General features: G+C 36.1%; 2 protein-coding genes and 1 long non-coding RNA gene across 4 annotated transcripts; 2 read left to right on the top strand and 1 right to left on the bottom strand.

The window, feature by feature from the left end:
- The first annotated feature begins 407 nt into the window (after nucleotides 1-407).
- LOC126787839 (COP9 signalosome complex subunit 2-like) lies at nucleotides 408-2698 on the top strand. Its single transcript, XM_050513753.1, has 6 exons — nucleotides 408-610; nucleotides 1416-1484; nucleotides 1557-1647; nucleotides 1760-1894; nucleotides 2055-2167; nucleotides 2271-2698. The coding sequence occupies exons 1-6, from the start codon at nucleotides 477-479 to the stop codon at nucleotides 2359-2361; spliced, it is 633 nt and encodes a 210-aa protein (XP_050369710.1). The 5' UTR covers nucleotides 408-476; the 3' UTR covers nucleotides 2362-2698.
- Nucleotides 2699-10060: 7362 nt separating this feature from the next.
- On the bottom strand, nucleotides 10061-11962 carry LOC126787845 (uncharacterized). 2 transcript variants are annotated; one of them, XR_007671281.1, is made up of 3 exons: nucleotides 11849-11962; nucleotides 11415-11468; nucleotides 10061-10759 (listed from the first exon to the last, which is right to left on the bottom strand). It is a non-coding gene; the product is annotated as an uncharacterized LOC126787845 (long non-coding RNA). The 2 variants fall into 2 exon arrangements; XR_007671282.1 differs by lacking the exon at nucleotides 11849-11962 and adding an exon at nucleotides 11573-11819.
- Nucleotides 11963-12686: 724 nt separating this feature from the next.
- LOC126787826 (CBL-interacting serine/threonine-protein kinase 3) lies at nucleotides 12687-19077 on the top strand. Its single transcript, XM_050513740.1, has 16 exons — nucleotides 12687-12886; nucleotides 13018-13069; nucleotides 13330-13565; nucleotides 14085-14147; nucleotides 14566-14637; nucleotides 14874-14981; nucleotides 15072-15152; nucleotides 15468-15521; nucleotides 15614-15739; nucleotides 15820-15909; nucleotides 17141-17263; nucleotides 17423-17533; nucleotides 17875-17988; nucleotides 18080-18136; nucleotides 18212-18286; nucleotides 18698-19077. The coding sequence occupies exons 3-16, from the start codon at nucleotides 13395-13397 to the stop codon at nucleotides 18770-18772; spliced, it is 1320 nt and encodes a 439-aa protein (XP_050369697.1). The 5' UTR covers nucleotides 12687-12886; nucleotides 13018-13069; nucleotides 13330-13394; the 3' UTR covers nucleotides 18773-19077.
- The last annotated feature ends 223 nt before the right edge of the window (nucleotides 19078-19300 follow it).

Below are 19300 nucleotides of genomic sequence, written 5' to 3'. Positions count from 1 at the left end.
ACCTTCAGGTTTATCTGCAACAAATATATGGCAGCCAGGAGGTTACAATTGTACAAATTGAGGCAGATATATTTGGTACATTGAAATAAATCAATCTTTTAAGCCACAAAGGTTTTTGATTCTTCCATTAATATTGATCTTGATGAGGTATAAACTGGGTGTCAGGCCTTACTATTACAGAAGCACTTTATTGATATAAAAAAGACAAAATAATGGATCATTGGCAGTTACTATTACAGAAACACTTCTTTATACATAGATCACATTAGTTACTATATTCCGAAAACACACAATATGGGCCACCATCTTTGTTGTTGTAATGTTTTATCTGTGTTTACACTCCATAAATTCTGTACTTTTGGTGCTTCTGTTTACCTCTATGCTCAAGCAGTCAAGCAGCATCTGACTGTAATCAATTGCAGCAATTATACCAAAAAGCTCTTGCAATCAAGTCAGCAATTCCTCATCCTAGGATCATGGGAATTATTCGTGAGTGTGGCGGTAAGATGCATATGGCTGAGCGTCAATGGGCAGAAGCTGCAACAGACTTTTTTGAAGCTTTTAAGAACTATGATGAAGCTGGGAACCAGAGGCGTATTCAGTGCTTGAAGTATGTTCTCTGCTGCCATTATTTGTCTTTCAATTTAATATAATTATAAATGCCTGGCCTTCTCTCTCTCTCTCCCTCTCTCTCTCTCTCTCTCTCTCTCTCTCTCTCTCTCTCTCTTCCCTTTCTGTGTTTTTTTTTAATTATTTGAATATAATTATGTACAATTGTTGGCGTTCCATCAACAAATGGTCATAGGCCTCCTGGTGGTTTGAAACATCAGCAGCACACCTTAACTTTGAAGTCATACTATAAGTAGTGATTAGCTATGAGGTTATATTATAAGTTCAATGCATCATCTAATAGAGGAAAGTAATGAAGATGCTTTTACTTGATTCACTGGAAGGCATTTGGATCATGGGTGCCTTTTTTTTGGGATATTAGGCAATTAGTCCTCATTTTACATATGCCCCTTGTTTAAAATATTTGTGTGATTGATTAGTTTTAGTAGCTATTGTTTTTAAGCTCAAATTGTCTATGGTAGCCTGGTAGGGCTGCAAATTCAAGCTTTCACTGTTAAAGAGTGTTGAGAATGACGGCCACTGCTACTTGCCGATGCTTCTAATTACTTTTGGATGCAAATTAGTTTAAAATTGAGGACTACTACAACGTGCAATTATTATTTTTCTTGATGGATATAAAAGTGTCTTGTGGTTGTCTCTCAGCTGATAAACTGGGGGTTAGGTTGTATTTACAATGCATGTAATATATGGATATATTCCTCTATCTGTACTTATTGTTCACCAAAAAAAAAAGTAGTTCCTATCTTGTATTAATATCTCGATCTTCAATATGCCTTGAATGGCAGGTATTTAGTTCTGGCTAATATGCTGATGGAGTCTGAGGTTAATCCATTTGATGGTCAAGAAGCAAAGCCGTAAGTTGTGAAAAGACTCATTTTCTTTCTAGTATTCTCCTTTCTGCCGTCTCGACTATTTCTATTACACAGGTATAAAAATGATCCTGAGATCTTGGCAATGACAAATCTGATAGCAGCATATCAACGAAATGAGATCTTGGAGTTTGAGAAAATTCTCAAGGTGTAGCATTTGTGCCCTATTTGTGGTGCCAATTTGTCCACTGTTTGTGATGTAAACCTCTTCCTTTCTGCCTTGCTTCCCTCAATTAAGTTTCTGCTTCTATTTTCTTCAGAGTAATAGGAGGACAATTATGGATGATCCATTCATTCGAAACTATATTGAAGATTTGTTGAAGAATGTTAGAACTCAAGTTCTGCTTAAACTAATCAAGCCGTATACGCGAATCCGAATTCCCTTCATATCCAAGGTGAACTCAAACTTTATGCTTTTGACTTGTAGACAATGCACTATTGTACTTGCTTAAATATAAATTTCTTCGAAACAATTAAGTGCTTTAGTTATGGTATTGCTAGCGCTAAAGCATTGTCATATCACCTGGTAACTTATGAAACTGATTTGACATTCAGGAACTCAATGTCCCTGAGAAAGATGTTGAGCAGCTATTGGTTTCACTAATATTGGATAACCGAATTGATGGACATATTGATCAAGTGAACCGGCTCTTAGAGCGTGGCGACAGGTCTGTTTGCTCTAGTGCAATTCTTTTTAGTTCAGGCATTATAGGAAGGAAATTTAATTATTTTTTTAAATGATTGTTGCTGATTCATTGGCACACACTGCAGGTCAAAGGGAATGAAGAAGTATGCTGCCGTAGATAAATGGAACACGCAGCTGAGGTCTCTTTACCAAACAATAGGTAACCGAGTATATTGAGAATGATTAGATACATTTTGCTCATGACCTCAGTCTGTGTGGTGCCATTTTCGTTTGTTGTAATGTCATGGGTCAGTTGAGTTTCAACTTCATTACCTGTTTGAGGTCAACATGTTTGGTGATCTGTGAATACATGTGATTATGAGCCTTTTAGTATAGATGCTTAGTATTGTGGAGCGTAACTAAACCGCTTTATGACAATACAGAGAACTTAGTTCTATGTTGGACCTAGATGAAATTCTTGTGTGGTATTAGAGGATGTTTATTGTTGAATTTTCTTTTTCAGTGGATCCATAGTTTTTTTTTCTTCTCTAAATTCTGATTCTAATTCAATCAGATGTATTACTGATATGACAAACACGTCTTTGGCAATCTTGGTCGCGTTTGTCAAACAATTACTTTCAAGTTCAACAACATATTAAGCCTCCATCTACTGTGTGTGATTGATTACTAGTTCTACTAAAATAGTCGAATCCATTTAAACCAAGTGGAATTAAGACGGTATATTCGGATTTGCGAGTCCAAGAAATATGGAATGATTTGTTTTTGGTACAAATGGGCCATTAGCCCAAGCAAAAGAAAGCAACGAAGAAATTAGCTAGAGCTATAAGCCATAAACTCTCTAGCTCTAGAAAGACTAACAATGTCATCCAGCAGAGCATCGGAAATCAGCGTAGGAGGGTCATGTAAGATACGTATTTCTCTATCGTTAGAGGTATTATGCTTAGCAAGGATATCAACTATCATATTCCCCTCTCTGTGGACATGTTTCACATTATTAAAGTTAAAAGCACACATCAAGTTTATGCAGTTCATAATCAAGGTCCCAAGAGGATGCATATCAATATTATCACGTTGAAGAAGATTGATAAGCACTAAAAATCAGATTCAACTTCCAGTCTTGAAATCTTTAAGCTATGAGCTAGGTGTAGACCATGGAACAAGCCCCAAGCCTCAGCTTGCAGGACCTCTCCAGTCCCAATGTTCCCCATAAACTCACCCTGTCAACAGCCAATCTCATCCCTAAACACACCCCCTGCTCCAATAAGAAATATGGAATGATTTGAGAGCTGAGAAAAAGAGATTGAAAGAGTTGTTCAATTTTATTGGAACCGGAGAAAAAACAATAAAAATAAGGAAAATAAGCATTCCACTGATATCACTAATTAGACTACTAGAATGTTCACTTATTTGGAATATGAATGAGAAGTGAGTTAAACATATGCCACAAAATTTGTAGGTGACTCCATGCTCATGTTTAATAGTATAACAAGCTTTCTACAGTATGGTATTAGTTTGCTTGATGTATCGATAGATAAATACATCAAAGAAAAAGATAGAAATGGAAATGGACATGGACACGCGATGGAAGACATTAAGTAGTATGAAAATGGGACCAATAGCGTTCGTCAGTCAATCGCAAGAAGGAAAGAGCACAACACATAAACAAATGGACCTTAGTCTCTTGCGCCTCGCAACACCATCAACCACCATGCATTGCTTCTCTCAATTATTCAATTTCCTACACGCTATATTTAATGCATTCTTATTCTACTAATAATTCACACCAACTCGCATCGTTATAAACTTAGTGTTTTTAGTGTGTTTATATATATATAAAGCTCCAACTTAACTGTTAGTCAACATATCCAAGCTCTTGACTTCATCAAGCACATTGCATGTTTGCCACATAAAAGGAAGATGATTTATATAATGCAACATTAAATATATATAAAGAGATAATTATTGGGCATAACTATTTGTCTTTCAAAAAAAAGAGAGAGAGATAATTATTTAATATTCTTAAGAAACTTATAATTTGCCATCACAAATTATAAATAAAAAATCAGTGTTATGAAAAAACGTGCTCTAAGGCGGCTTTTAGAGAATCCAATTTATATATTATTGAATAGAATGTGTGCTTCTCTAAATATGAGAATACATGAGATCCTAGTCCCTTCTTTCATATGTGAGATCATATTCTTACATAGAAAAGACTTAGAAAAATAACTAAGTACAATAATTTAACTCATGTGTAGACTAAGCACACATGAAAACTAATTCTTCACAACACTCCCGCTAGTGTGTATCGAACGTAGAGCACACTGTCAATGTCTCCGTGACGCCTACCAACCTTGACGATATCGATAAAGCGGCGCAGGGCGGCCTGCTTGCCTCAATGATGCTGTCTATCTTGATGATGTCGACCAACCTCGATGAAGACGACAATCGATTTAGAGGCGGGTGTCCTAGGAGGAAAGGGGGGGGTATAAAGTGAATATAAGTATTCTATTGAAGAGCAGTAATCTATTATTGGGGGTTATTGAAGGACAATAAGTTTATATTCAGATTACTAGGAGTTAGTAATTCATTGTTCAGAGTTACTAGACATCAGTTATAACTTATATGATATTTTAGCACTAATAACATGTTTATTGGGCTTAGTAATTTATTATTGGACGTTATTGGTGGTTAATAATTTATTAGTGAACGTTACTAGGGGTTAATAATTTATTGTTTACAATTACTAGATATCAATAATACACCACAGTTGGAATTAATATATAACATGTTCATTAGGGATCAATAATTTATTAATAAACATTACTGTGAGTCAGTAATTATTTCGAAGACTGATGGCCAGTGGCCAGAGTCTAAGGAATGGTTGCTGGAACCCAGCAATTGGGGACCCAAGTCCAACCACCGATGGCCGAATTCCAACGACCGGTAACATGAGTCTGGCGAGGCTTCGGCAAAATGTTATCTCTCATCAACTTTATCTCTGTAAACACTCATGAAGAAATAAAGGTAAAATAGTCTTGAAAGTTTACAAAATCATAGGTTTTGTAATGTACTATTTAATCAAGTAGTATTAGGACCAAATTTGTCATTCAAATGGGCAATGAGAGGACTACGTTTGTACTAAATTGACATTTTCTCAATTATTATTCCCACTTATTTTTATTATGATTTATGATTCACTAGTATTATCTAAGATAAATAGACACCTTAAACCACTATACTTTGATTTTGAAATTGTTTTTTTTTTCATGCTAGCGCTATTAGGGTTTTCTCGACGGCATAGGCTCTCGACACATCCTAAAAAATCGGTCGGCAATGGTGAATCCCTTAATCGATGGGCCTTTTCTCCTCATCATTTTGGTTGGTCTGCGGGTGGCTTTTTCAGTCCCCTTTCTTTATGGTTATTTGGCTTTTTGGTAGCGGTGATGACTGTTAGCAATGGCGGTGGTTTTGCCGTGGGCTTAAAGGCGGGATTGAGTCTGAGCATGACGAGGATAGTTGGCGGATCTTTGGATCCTTGGCCGTGGCGACTTCTTGGTTCAATCACTGTCGGGGTTAAGGGACTCGTTTACAACGATAATAACAACTTGTTGAAGGTGGATGGCGGTGCGATTTTGGAGACGCATGTTGCGTTAGTTGGCAAGGAGGATGACTTCAATCTCTTGCCAATTTCCTCATGTTGGTTAGCGGTCGCTAGAGATCTAGGAAGTGACAGTGAATGCAAAATTGGCTATGGTGTGTTACCATCCATAAATCGGGTGGTGTTGCAAGTTGGGACTGTTACTCTCCTAGGAAGAATTAGTGTGACCGATGACGATGGTTACCGACGAGTGTTTGTTCGAGGTGAGAACGACATTATGGAATTTTTGTTCCATGGTGGTTCTAAATCTTGGGTCTTCAGTAATGGGCTCTCTAGGGTTCATTCTGTTGGAGTGTGGTGGGTTGGGTCTTCACTATGTTGACCATCAATGGGTTGGGGTACCAATATTACCTTCAAGTTGAGCCTTTTGGGCTTTTCTTCAGAGTGTTGCGATGCTTCCGCTATGTCATGTCCCATTTCTTCTCTTTTCCTCTCTAAAAGGGAGATGTGACATTTTGGTTTTTTGTTTGAGGAATTAGTCACCATACTTGGGGGATATGGTTGTAACTTTTATTCTTCTTCTATGTCCTTCTAAGTATTGAAATTATGTGCTATAAACTGTCTTGAAAAGGTGGGTGCATATTTGGCCCTTTAACTCTAGGTTTCTAGGTATGGAGAGTTATAAGGGATATCTCTTATTGCCGGCCCTATAGGGTGTGGTATCTTTATGTTGTTTATTGAAAAAAATCTTGCATGACATTGACATAAAAAAATCTAAGATAAATAGACTATTATTCTATTTCAACCACAACTTCAATCTTTTTGGGTCAGAATTTCAACCACAATATAATTGGTCCAAAGTTGGGTTTTAGTGTTTGGAAAGAATAAAAACAAAAGCAAAACTATTTCCACTGCACCATGGGATTGCAAACACAAACCTAGTCAGCTTCACAGCTGGTATGAGTAAACTAAACATGAATACTCCCCAAATATACAACAACAGTAATGTCTATCGTCAACATTTATCACATGACAACAACATCAATAATATATCTCACAACAACATCATCATATTTCTCAAGACAACATTATCATATATCTCACAACAATATCAACTCACGCACACCATTTCTAGGTTACTACGACACTCACATCGCACCCATAAAAAGAACAAAGTCCGAAGACTAGAAACAATCACCCAGTTCGAAGACCAGAAACACATTTTAACATAACTCGAATGTTAAAACCACACGTACAACATATCAATCCAACCTATGATATATTGTAATACACTAACCAATCCACACAGCACAACCACACCCACACACGCAAAGAAAAGAAAGAAAACAAATAGCGAATCTTGCATGAAAGCATAGTTAAGGAATTCAAGAAACAAATAAATAGGAGTATACAATAGGTATAATCCCTACATAAAATTTAATCCAGGAGATTACACTTACACAAGAAAATATAAGAGAAGGGTAATGATTCCTGTATAATAACGTAGTTCAGGAATTCACCATATAGAAGACAAACACAAAAGAATGAATAGTGATTCCTGCATAAAAGTCTAGTTCAGGAAATCACTTAAACATATAGATAAGAAATAAAAAATAAGAAATAAGAAGCTGACATCGCACATACATCCAATGACATCAACTACAAGCTACTCAATAATTAACATAGCCCCTAATCATCAATCTTTTGAAACCATTTTAATAAAATCTAATTTTACTTACCCACGAACCGTAGTCGATCAAGTCTATATATTTTTAAAATAAAAAATATTTAAAAGATGATTTTTAAATGGTTAATGATCCTAGGACTATGCTAACCCAAATAAGACGACACCACCAAATCAACCACATCCACATACAAATCTATTTTACCGGTCCCTTCCTCCACAATCACTAAACAATTTCATTTTAGCTGCCACAAGACAAAACGACTTGACACACACCACATGCCACTTGGGCAACATCACACAAACACACAATATTGCCGAAAGGTACATTTTATTCTCTTGTAGCCAAATAACACATAGACAATCACAATATCAACAATCTATGTCGGAATGTATATTTTCTTCCCTTCCGACCAACCCAAGCAAACAACACTTCAACTATACAGTTATTCCATTCACAAACCTCCATTTTACCAAGAGGTACATTTTATTTCCTCTCGGTCCCATCCTCACAATATAATCCAATAAAATCACACAATATCTCAAACCATAATAGACATAACAACATAAACTTGCAACTTACATAATGAAAGAAAATATATGTGCACAGATTTTACCATTTAAATGCACCTATACTTACCTCCATTTATATTCAATATCGCACTACAATAATTAAAACATTAATTCTTACTTAAAGAAGCGTAAGTATAATTAACTTAGTCACCGCTAAGGGTAACGTTGAAAAAGGTGAGGGTTACTCACCTTATTGCTTTTTCCAACTTCTAGTTCACCATATACGAAACACATAAGTGACAAGAAAATCACTTAGTAAAACATAATCTCAAAGTTTAACTAATTTAACCCCACAGAACTTTCTAAGCATTCCAAAGAGCATGGTGCTCTTTCTCTCTCTCTCTCTCTCTCTCTCTCTCTCTCTCTCTCTCTCTCTCTCTCTCTCTCTCTCTCTCTCTCTCTCTCTCTCTACCACCAAAACCACTCAAAATGCCTTAAGGAACTTCCAAACTCACTAATACTAATATCTCACTCCCTCATTTCCTCACAAACTCCAAATCACTCAAAGACCAAATCGTTAAAAACAACTAACTAACTCAAGAATTAACCTAACACATGCAAATAACCTATGTAAACGCTCGTATCGACGAGCACATCACAATGTTGTAAACCGTTACTTCGAAACTTTACCCTACACGCCGCCACACGCCGTTGACAGTGGCGGCACCACCACTTTTTCCCGTGACAACCAATGATTACCAAAATTCATACCACAATTTAAACAACATTTCCAACAACTTTCTAGTTGACAAGAAAGTCTAAAACCAAGCCTAAATAATCCAATCAACAAAGAACATAAAATCGGCACTATTTACAGACCTTAGAAAATTGAAATTCTTAATTCGAGTACTTACACTTCGATTTGATTCGATTTATTTTGTTGGAATGTTACTCGAACTGAGACAAGCAAAACCCTCCAAGAATATCGAGCTATGGTTGCCGGAGGAGGCGGTGCCAACACAACAGTACCTTCTGGCGGTTACTACATCGTGTGTGGTTGTCGCCACCATGCAAAGTGTAGCTCAAAAGATGGAGATCATTGAGCCCGTTAGTTTGATAGGTGGCACAACACGAGGCGACGCTAGACGGTGGAGAAATCGGCCGAAGAAGATTTTTGAGTCTGGTGAACAGTACCCGATCTCGGGTGAACATTAACCGAGTTGATTTTGGAAAAAAGCTGATTTTCTTAATTACTAATCTCCTCTCCTTTCTTTTATACTCTTTCCAAAATCGGAAACCAAACTTCCGTTACTGATAATTTCCACATACAAATCCGATTAAAGCGTGCCGCGCTTCTACGAACTCGTTTTGACGAACTCTACGACTTTCGTGCAGGAAGTTTTCAGAAAAGAGTGACGGAGTAAAAGTTAACTCTTGGGACAAATGAACTTAATCAAATAACACATCATTGGCTCTCGAAACTAATTTCTACTTCAAATATCGACAAAATAAAATGCGTAAAATGTGAATTTAATCAAATTACCATTATATTAATTTCCGAGAAATTAAAAGAAATGGTATTGAAAATTCGGGTTAATACATATACTACTAACAATAGTAAAAGATACTCGACCAGTAGTTTTGTCATCATGTTACAAAAACTGCAAAATATTACTGCTATTCTCAATTCAAATTGAGCAAAAGCAAATTCAGATCCTAATTGAACCAGCCACCTTTTGGTGATATAACCTCCGACGAGATCTCAAAGTACTATTGAGCTACACAAAAGTTATTACCGAGCCACACAAAAGATACTACCAACCCACACAAAAGCTACTACCATAACTATTATCACCATCACTACCAACGATAAACAAAGCTACTATCAACGATGAACAAAGGTAATACTAACAACAAACAAAGACACTGTCAATATACTATAGCGAATTTTACAACGATGTACTAAAAAAAACCTATGTCAATGTTAAAAAGATACTATTATAACGTTGAAAAGATACCATCAATGAATTGGAAAGATACTTACAGAGACCTAAATACCTATTGCCAATACAACTAAAGGCTACTACACCTGTAATCAAAAGCTATTGCTAGTACAAAAAAAGCTACTACACCGATTATCAAAAGCTACTCCATATGTTATAAACATATACTTCCTCTAATGTAGAAGAGATAAAACATAAAGATTGAGAAATAGGACTTGGTTCGGATGAAGGTGGTTCGGCCAATGATGACTGCTGCAGAGATTAGAGGAAGGTGCCGACTTGACGAAGACTGCTGCAGATCAAATCATATCAGTCTTTGTCATCGAGGCGTCGGGCCTCCGTTGCAGGTCACCGAAGCTTCAAGACACGAGGATGGTGGCAACTAGGGGTGTAATTCGGTTTGATCGGTTCGGGTTTAGACTAAAACTGAAAACTGAACTGAATTTGTACTTCAGTTCAGTTGAGTTCGGTTTATAATTTTTCAATAACTGAAAATGAAACCGAACTGAGCTGGTCATTCGGTTTAAATTTTCGGTTCTATTATTTCTGGAAAAAAACTGTAAACAACAAACACAAATAAGGATTATAAATGTAAGTTCTAACAATACAGAAAAGGCTAGGTGAAATCCAAATTAAATTACACATGCTGTTCACAACAAATCTAGAATTCATTTGCAGCATAGCTTTCCCCACAGGCACCACACACACATAACTTGATTAGTTTCACCCCCTCATCATCTTCCTCACCGAGGGACTAGTCCTCATCCTCTGGTAACATTTTTGAATATTTGCCTGGTTTTATAGCCTCGCTGTTCCCTGGAAAAGGAAAGGTATTAGTAGTAAATATGGAAATATATGAGAAAAATATTGATCACTAATAAGCCATATCAGTGATATCACACACCAAGCAGAGAGAATATTAGGGCCTAAATTATACAATTAAATGGACAAGATAATCATTGCCTCATGGCAGCTGAATACTTATTAACCGACAATTGGCTAAATCTGAATACTTAATATCAATTCACACTATGAATTGATAGAGTGAGACTATAAATCTGTTACCACACATGTAGGCTGCATGAGTTTATTTTTATCATTAATGATTTTCCTGTAATCATTCATAGTTAATTAGCAGTAGTGTGGTAACAAAGATGATAGACTCAAGCAAATTATTCAGTCACATAGATTCACTAGTTTGCATCTTCATCATATCAATATCTACGGAACAATGCATATCAATTATATATAAAAGGAGCTTCATTACAGATAAACGATAATACATCACATTCTATATGGATCGAATATTTGGGCTCACTAATATTTCATGAAATGTTCAAAGCAGTATAAGTAGGAAAGTAAAAGAAGACCATACATATTTATTTACCTGGGTTTTACTACAATACAATCAAAACTGCATCTCATAAAGTAAATAAGTAGACAGACTTGTCAAAGCTTGAAAACAAATTACCTCTAGAAAGCAGTCGGAACAAAAAAAACAAAACAAAAGAGCACCAAAATGAACCTGCAAAAGAAAACGAAGTTGTTATATCAACCGAAGACAAATTAAAACACAGTAAGTAAATATCAAAAGCTTGGATTGCATAAGCCAATAGTACAGACGAAAACCTAGGAACCACTTAGCAAATTCACTCGATCAATAATGCCAGAAACCACCAAGTTCTCAAATACAGTAACTGGGTAGCATTACATGAGAAAGGCAGCCCCTAAATCGCACTCCAAACACCAAATATAGCAGAAAAAAAAAGAAACAATTATCAATCAGAAAAACTAAAGCAAGCGAATCCATAATTGAAAAACATATGGACTACCGTGAAACTAATCAGTTTACTAGTAGAGAGAGAGAGAGAGAGAGAGAGAGAGAGAGAGAGAGAGAGAGAGCACCGTCGGGTCGAGGAAGAAAGAAAGTTGGGGATTTTGTAGAGAAATTGATGCGAGGTCGAGGGGTGAAGCGGTGAGGGATTGAGGGGAGAAACAGAACAAGGAGGCTAGGGTTTCTTTAGGGGCCATATATATATATATATATATATATATATATATAATATATGCTTCGCAAAACTACAACGTATTGATATAAATTCAGTTGGTTTTTCTCGGTTTTGGTCTGATTTTTTTTCTCGGTTCGGTTTTTCTGTCAATTCGGTTTTTTCAGCTTTGGTTCGGCTTTTTCGACTTAGTTCTTGGTTTTTCAGTTTGAAAAGTGCCACCCCTAGTGGCAACAATGGATTATAATGTCAAGCTTGAGGACGAGGCCCGCGCCTTGACGATTCAGATGAGCAAGTACTGCAGATTGAGATATATACCGCCGGCATTGTCAACAAGGCGTCGAGATTTGTCGGCAAGACATCATCAGCGAGATGTCGAGATCTGATAGCTAGGCTTCGACGTCGTCAATGACTGTCGTCGTCGAGAGTCGACGTATAGTTTGAGAGAAAGAGAGACAAATTTGGACTAAAAATGTAACTAGGAATAGTTTTGGTATAACTTATGAATAAATAAATTGATGTAAAAGTGGCATTATTTAAGTAAAAATATTAGATTGTCCTTAATTGGGAGAGAGGGCGAGGGATAGTCCTTTGATGGTATTTTTTATAACATTAAGTTGGTTAAAAGAAGCAAGGAAGAAGAATATTCCCAAAAAGAGGAAAGGGATAAAATAGTCCAGAGCAGAACACAACAGAAGGACAATGCGTGTGATAGGCAGCAGAGTAGGTGCCCCGCTGCTCTCTCTCTCTCTCTGCTTCCCATCTTCGTTTCGAATTGAAATGAATTTATAGCAGCACTTGGTTGCTTTCTTCTTCTTCTGTCTGGGTGATTTTCAGCAACTCAAAAGCCAAATTCTTTTCTTGCAGCCATAATAATCAGCACTCAGCAGCCGAGGCTGAGCTGCCAGCCAATTCTTCTCCGACAGTTGATCTTCAGGTCTCTCGGTCTTTTCCACGTGATTAGTTTTCTATTACTTATCAATTATTAATTCCACGACTCATGCATATGTATAAATTGCTCCACTAACTAGTTTCACTCTGTTTCTATTGGATCAATCATTCATTCAGTTCTCATCTGGGTTCAATTTCATTGTCCTCAATTCTGCACCATCTTCTTCAGGTACCAATACTGCCTGCTCTCGGATCTCAACTCTACTAGCTTGTTTATCAGTCTTATGTTTATTTTGGTGTTTAGCTTGTCAGCTAGATTTAAGGGTCTTTCTAGATGCAAGTCTTGCTTGCTTCGAGTTTCCTCGAAATTAGGTTTCCAACCACATTTTGAGCATCACTTAAGGATTTGGACAAAGACCCACTTGAGAAATGATTTCTATTATGACTTATGTGTGTATATCTGTTTTACTGTAAATGGGCCATTTGCAGGGGGTTTACATTAAGAGTCAACAGAGCTGCAAGATCAGACATACACTTCAATTGCTGAATCAAAAATGAATCAACCCAAAATCAAGCGTAGAGTGGGTAAATATGAGGTGGGAAGGACAATTGGTGAGGGAACGTTTGCCAAAGTCAAGTTTGCTAGAAATTCTGAGACTGGGGAACCCGTCGCTCTTAAGATTCTTGACAAAGAGAAGGTTCTCAAACACAAGATGGCTGAACAGGTCCGCATGAGTTTGATCTTGATTGCATCTCTCACACACACACCCTCCCTCCCTCCCTCCCTCTCTCTCTCTCTCTCTCTCTTGTGGATCTTCTCTATTTATCATTGGGATGATAAAAACAGCATATAATCGTGTCAGAAATTATTCTCAATAGTGCTTGTTGGGCTAATTACATTCCTCAATTCCATTTTTAAAGTAGAAGGTTTTTTTAGATGTTGTTTTGGCAGATCAAATTTTTAGAACTTAATTTTCAGCTCAATAATATGTAGTTATCAGAGATTCTTATTACTAGGGGCTTGTTAATGTCAGATTTTAGTTCCATACTATTTTTGTGTACTAAAGGAGTGTTAGATAGTTCAGTATTTTTGTTTTTTGTTTATTTTTTCTGCATTAAATTACTTTTGGGGCTATCCTTCCCTGCAAAGCGACCTATAATGATCAGAACAGACTTAAAAAATCATGGAAGTATACTATTAGACGTTGAGATTAAATCAAGGTCTATTCTATGTGTTGTTACAGATTAAACGGGAAATCGCAACAATGAAGCTGATTAAGCATCCAAATGTTGTTCAGTTGTATGAGGTCTCTCTCTCTCTCTCTCTCTCTCTCTGCATTCATTTGCACTTATGCATGCACACACCATATCCACCTAGCAAGTTATCTCAAGTACCAGCTCTTTATTTTCTAAAGGTCGTCACTCTGTTGACAAATATGACTCACTATTTCTGTTCACTTCTGGTTCAATCCTGATCATGCATGACAATCAATATAAAACAAGCATAAGGTTGGTAAACATGATTGCTACTATAATAAACGATACATACTTGACAGGATGAATGTGCAATATTAGACAATGTGCTGGAGGGCTTAGAGAAGTTTACTTGTAGGGGAAAGATAAATTCAAGCAGAAATCAATAAAATTGGCAGAACATATTGGCTGTTTCTGGAGTTGATTTTCTTAAACTGCATTCTCTTTATGTATAAATCTATGCTTTTTCAGGTCATGGGAAGCAAGACAAAGATTTTTATAGTTATGGAGTTTGTTACTGGGGGAGAGCTCTTTGACAAAATTGTGAGTGCCTGAAGTCTCTGCCTGTTCAGTCTTAAACCCTTATGTTCTTTAATAATCAAATAACACATGTAAATTATGACTGCTGTTTAACTATTCCAATTTAATGTTGATCCTCAATTATAATGTTTTTCTCTCCGCTCATGTTTCTACTTGGACACTTATTCATGTAAAAATTCAAGCTCTCCTGATCATTTGGTTAAGCTTTACATATCTTCTCATGAAGACTTGCTTTGAAGGTAAACAATGGTCGGATGAGAGAGGATGAAGCACGTAGATATTTCCAACAGCTTATTAATGCAGTTGATTACTGCCATAGCAGAGGTGTCTATCATAGAGACCTGAAGGTATTTGACCTTTGCAGAAATTGATATTGCAAATGACTATAGGAAATTGGTAGTTAAAATCACACTCATTTTTTTTGTGATTTCTTGCAGCCAGAAAATTTGCTATTGGATGCCTATGGGAACCTTAAAGTTTCTGATTTTGGATTAAGTGCACTATCTCAACAAGTCAGGGTATGAATAGTAGTGTTAACTGCATTCCACTTGTTCTTACCATTCATTTCTAAGTACCCATTTGTTGCGGTAATTGTTCACCTCTGTCGTGTGGAAGCTGAACATAAATGTGCAACTAAATTTTGTTACATCTTCACTGTTCAATTTTAATAGAATTTCTGGAATTTAGAGGTGTTTGTTTTCGATAAAATAAGACTTTCTTCACTGGCATAAACTTTGATATACCTATTTTTGTAATTAGCTTGGCTTATTTTTCCAATTGCATCATGCATATTGGGTCCAGCATTATTACTTACTCCAAGATTGAATTGGCAGGATGATGGCTTACTTCACACTACCTGTGGAACTCCAAATTACGTTGCTCCTGAGGTGTTAATAATTCTTCATGCCAAACTTTGTCTATGCATACTAATTTTTCTACACTCTTGGTCCTTGATAACTCAACTGTTTTTTGTGTATAGGTCCTTAATGATAGAGGCTATGATGGAGCAACTGCAGACTTGTGGTCATGTGGAGTGATACTGTTTGTACTGCTTGCAGGTTACTTGCCATTTGATGATTCTAATCTTATTAACCTCTATAAAAAAGTGAGCATTCAACTTTTTCTATACTTAAACCATCTGTCATTTGTATATCCTCAGTTTACATTTTGTCGCTTAATGGGCAGATCTCAGCAGGTGAATTCACTTGTCCCCCATGGCTGTCATTTGGTGCCATGAAACTAATAGCTCGAATTCTGGATCCCAACCCGATGACAGTAAGCATTTACACAATTTCTGTCGATAAACTTGCGGCTCTCATACCACTTCTTATATATGAAATCTGATGTCTACTGTTGTTCCACTGTCTATAATGCTTCTCTGTCACATTGATTGATGATCATGTGAATAATAAATTTTATGCTAAACCCAATTGTGCTACATAGTGATGATCAAAATGATTTAGAAGTGAGTGCAAGGTTTTTATCTTTTTGATAGCATAGTATTGTTTATTAAGATATACACTAAATAAGTTTGCAACATTCTCAGTACGTTGGTGGATTATATAATTAAGATGGCAAAGTATGACTTCAACCTTGCTTGGAGTATCAATGTTGCAACATTCATTCTTGTTTTGGGGTATTTCCGGTTTCATAATTGGGTTTTTTGACCATATGCCATACATGTTCCATCTTTTCTTTTATCTATCCAATTCTTTTTGAGCTCACGAAGTAAGAGCATTTTGAAGGCGAGTCTTAAGACGATGAAAATAACCGCAAGAAAATTAAGTACAATTATTATTTACCTATCTGAGATACTTAAAGACACATTAAGAGTTGAGTTTTATTATAATATATTTTGTAGTTATTAAGTGAAAGACAAGAAAAAGAAAATAAATGATTTTTCTTTCCTTTCCAATCATACTTTATTAATTCCGTTTAGTTTGATGTTCTATCATGGCTTCATTGTTTGTGGATGTTTAATATCAACATTCCTTTGATTTTTTTATTATAATATTAAGATGGGTAAACCATAAACCATGAAGCCTAGTTTGAGTACTTTGCATGAGCATAATTAGATCTTTTTGACCATGTGCCAAATAAAATAAAAAACTAGAAGTCTGAGCCGAAACTTAGAGCATACTTTGCAGGGCAGTGCCTCAGTAGTCTAAAAAGGAGACATTGCTTTTGCTAATTCGAATTGAAGGGTGATATAAAATCGGTCTACTTCCGGCATCATATCCATAGTTAGCGCATTCATCATAGTTAGAAGCTCCAGCTCCGTATCAAGGTCACAGCCAATATCATCACTATCATCAACAAGAAACCCGTTGGGCTTGTTATGGAGGAACTTGTTCAGAAATACTGTAATGAAAGATGTTGTGAACCGAGTATAAATTCAACATAAACATCCATAACTACATATTCTTCATGACCAAATGTTAGCGCATGTAAATTCCTAAATTAATAAATATAGTTACACTGAAAGATTTCTTCTGTTCCATGGCAGCGTATCACTATTCTTGAAATTCTGGAAGATGAATGGTTCAAGAAAGATTACAAGTCACTTATGTTTGAGGAAAAAGAAGACACAAACTTGGATGATGTAGAAGCTGTTTTCAAGGATTCAGAAGTATGTTGAATTGCTTATCATAAGATTGAAGTTTCATACATCTATTTTTTTTTCTTCTGAAGGAAGTTTCATACATCTTTGGGTTCTAAAGAATGTTAGAAGTTCATGAGTTTCTGCTATTACAAACTTTTATGACACAAATTCTTGGTCTTATGACAGGAGCACCATGTAACAGAAAAGAAGGAAGAACAACCAACAGCTATGAATGCTTTTGAATTAATTTCAATGTCAAAGGGGCTGAACCTTGGGAATTTGTTTGATGTAGAACAGGTAAGCTTGTTAGTAGGTTTCTGGCATGAATTAGGCACATCCATATTCCCATTGCAATTTAAAAGGTCTAAACACTGAAATTTCAGTCTTGGATCAGAATAAATTTTTTTTAATAACAGAATTCTATGTTTTACACGAAAGATTGAGGGTCTGATGAATGTCTGCAACACAGATGATGATTCAATTTGTTACAATCTTTGTTGTGTTTATTTTTACAAAGACTTTTAAGACCTTTTTTTTCTCCGTTTGTTTTTGTGTTTGCTTTATTTTGGTATAGTGAGGAGCATATACGTATTAGCTAGTCATCTTGTTTTGTTTATAATTTTCCCACTATTTTGCAGGGTTTTAAGAGAGAAACAAGATTCACATCCAGATGCCCTGCTAACGAGATAATTCATAAAATTGAGGAAGCTGCAAAGCCCCTTGGTTTCGATGTACAGAAGAAAAATTACAAGGTGAGAACTCATACAATTGACATCTAGGTTCTGAGTCTAGGAGTTTAGACATCAGCTTTGTAACTTTGTAATCTGTGACTTCCTTTGTCAGTTGAGGCTAGAAAACATGAAAGCTGGGAGAAAGGGAAACCTTAATGTTGCCACTGAGGTACACAACAGTGAGATTAAACTTCTTCAATCGCTATCAGTCATACAGCTTTTACTAACCTTTGCCATTAATCAGGTATTTCAAGTTGCACCTTCTCTTCATATGGTTGAGGTGAGAAAAGCTAAAGGGGACACATTGGAGTTCCACAAGGTATTCTCTCTTCTCTTGAATTTCATTGTATGCATGCTGCCTTTTCTAGGTGAGTACCTGTTCGTGAATCGTAAAATATGACATTGATACTGGACTCCTTGCTTTAATCTCTTGTGATGACTTTCTTGTTACTTCACTCGTGATTTATCATGCATATTTCATTATTTACTCCATAATTTTATGGTTTAACTATTGATCTGTCTATCTGAGGAGGGATATCATTTGGTTGGTAAAGTTTTGTTCAAATTTTTTAATTATTTTAAATTGTACGCCTTGTGGTGCTCGTAAAAAAGTTCATACCACCGTTTTTTTTTTCTGGGTCCAGAGGGTTTTTTATTTTTGAAGACTGATTTGGACTAATAGTGGTACTAACTACTAAGGTCAAATAATCTAACATCTTTTTTCTTGCAGTTTTATAAAAACCTCTCAACCTGCTTGGAGGATGTTGTTTGGAAGACCGAGGAGGACATGCAAGAAATGAAATAAAATCGGTGTCATATTTGTAATCAATTCAATTTTGTCATGATGCTATACCTTCATTCTTTTTCCGTTTTCTTTTCTTGTCTCCTTGGTTGCCTTCTTTCTCTGTCTAGATTTATAGCGACAGGTCGTCACTTGTGTTTTCCATGGAACATCGGAAAGCATGAAACTCGAATCAAGGTGTAAATGCTTGTTTTTACCATTTAATACCTCAATTGTTGGTGTGGTTTTATAATGGGGACATTTAATGTTCTTCAATGTATTGTATCGAAAAAAAAAAGAGTTCAATGTAAGAGGCTCTATTCTATTTCTACTTTTTTTTTAATATTTTTTTATATCATAATATAGTTGGAATATGTATTATGTATGGATTTAAAAGTGAAAAAAAAGACAAAAAAAAGAAGACAGTTTAAGCTGTATTCAACCCCTGGTTCTAGAGTTTTACACTAAGTTGTATGGAATTGGGTGCAGGTACGTGGAAGCGAAGCGTTTGAAAGTGTGGACGTGATTTTTTTGAATTTGTTTGGAAGAAGT

The sequence above is a fragment of the Argentina anserina genome, chromosome 3, assembly GCF_933775445.1.
Source record: "Argentina anserina chromosome 3, drPotAnse1.1, whole genome shotgun sequence".
NCBI classification, from domain to species: domain Eukaryota; kingdom Viridiplantae; phylum Streptophyta; class Magnoliopsida; order Rosales; family Rosaceae; genus Argentina; species Argentina anserina.
The sequence above is the reverse complement of the archived record's forward strand: the minus strand, read 5'-3'. Positions and strand labels throughout refer to the sequence as shown.

Bases quoted from the DNA above. Each gene is read 5' to 3' on its own strand.
- LOC126787839 (XM_050513753.1), top strand. From the start codon at position 477: ATGGGAATTATTCGTGAGTGTGGCGGTAAGATGCATATGGCTGAGCGT. The intron at 611-1,415 runs GTATGTTCTCTG...CTTGAATGGCAG, and splicing joins AGGCGTATTCAGTGCTTGAA to GTATTTAGTTCTGGCTAATA. The intron at 1,648-1,759 runs GTGTAGCATTTG...TATTTTCTTCAG, and splicing joins AGTTTGAGAAAATTCTCAAG to AGTAATAGGAGGACAATTAT.
- LOC126787826 (XM_050513740.1), top strand. From the start codon at position 13,395: ATGAATCAACCCAAAATCAAGCGTAGAGTGGGTAAATATGAGGTGGGA. The intron at 14,148-14,565 runs GTCTCTCTCTCT...ATGCTTTTTCAG, and splicing joins ATGTTGTTCAGTTGTATGAG to GTCATGGGAAGCAAGACAAA. The intron at 15,740-15,819 runs GTGAGCATTCAA...CTTAATGGGCAG, and splicing joins TTATTAACCTCTATAAAAAA to ATCTCAGCAGGTGAATTCAC.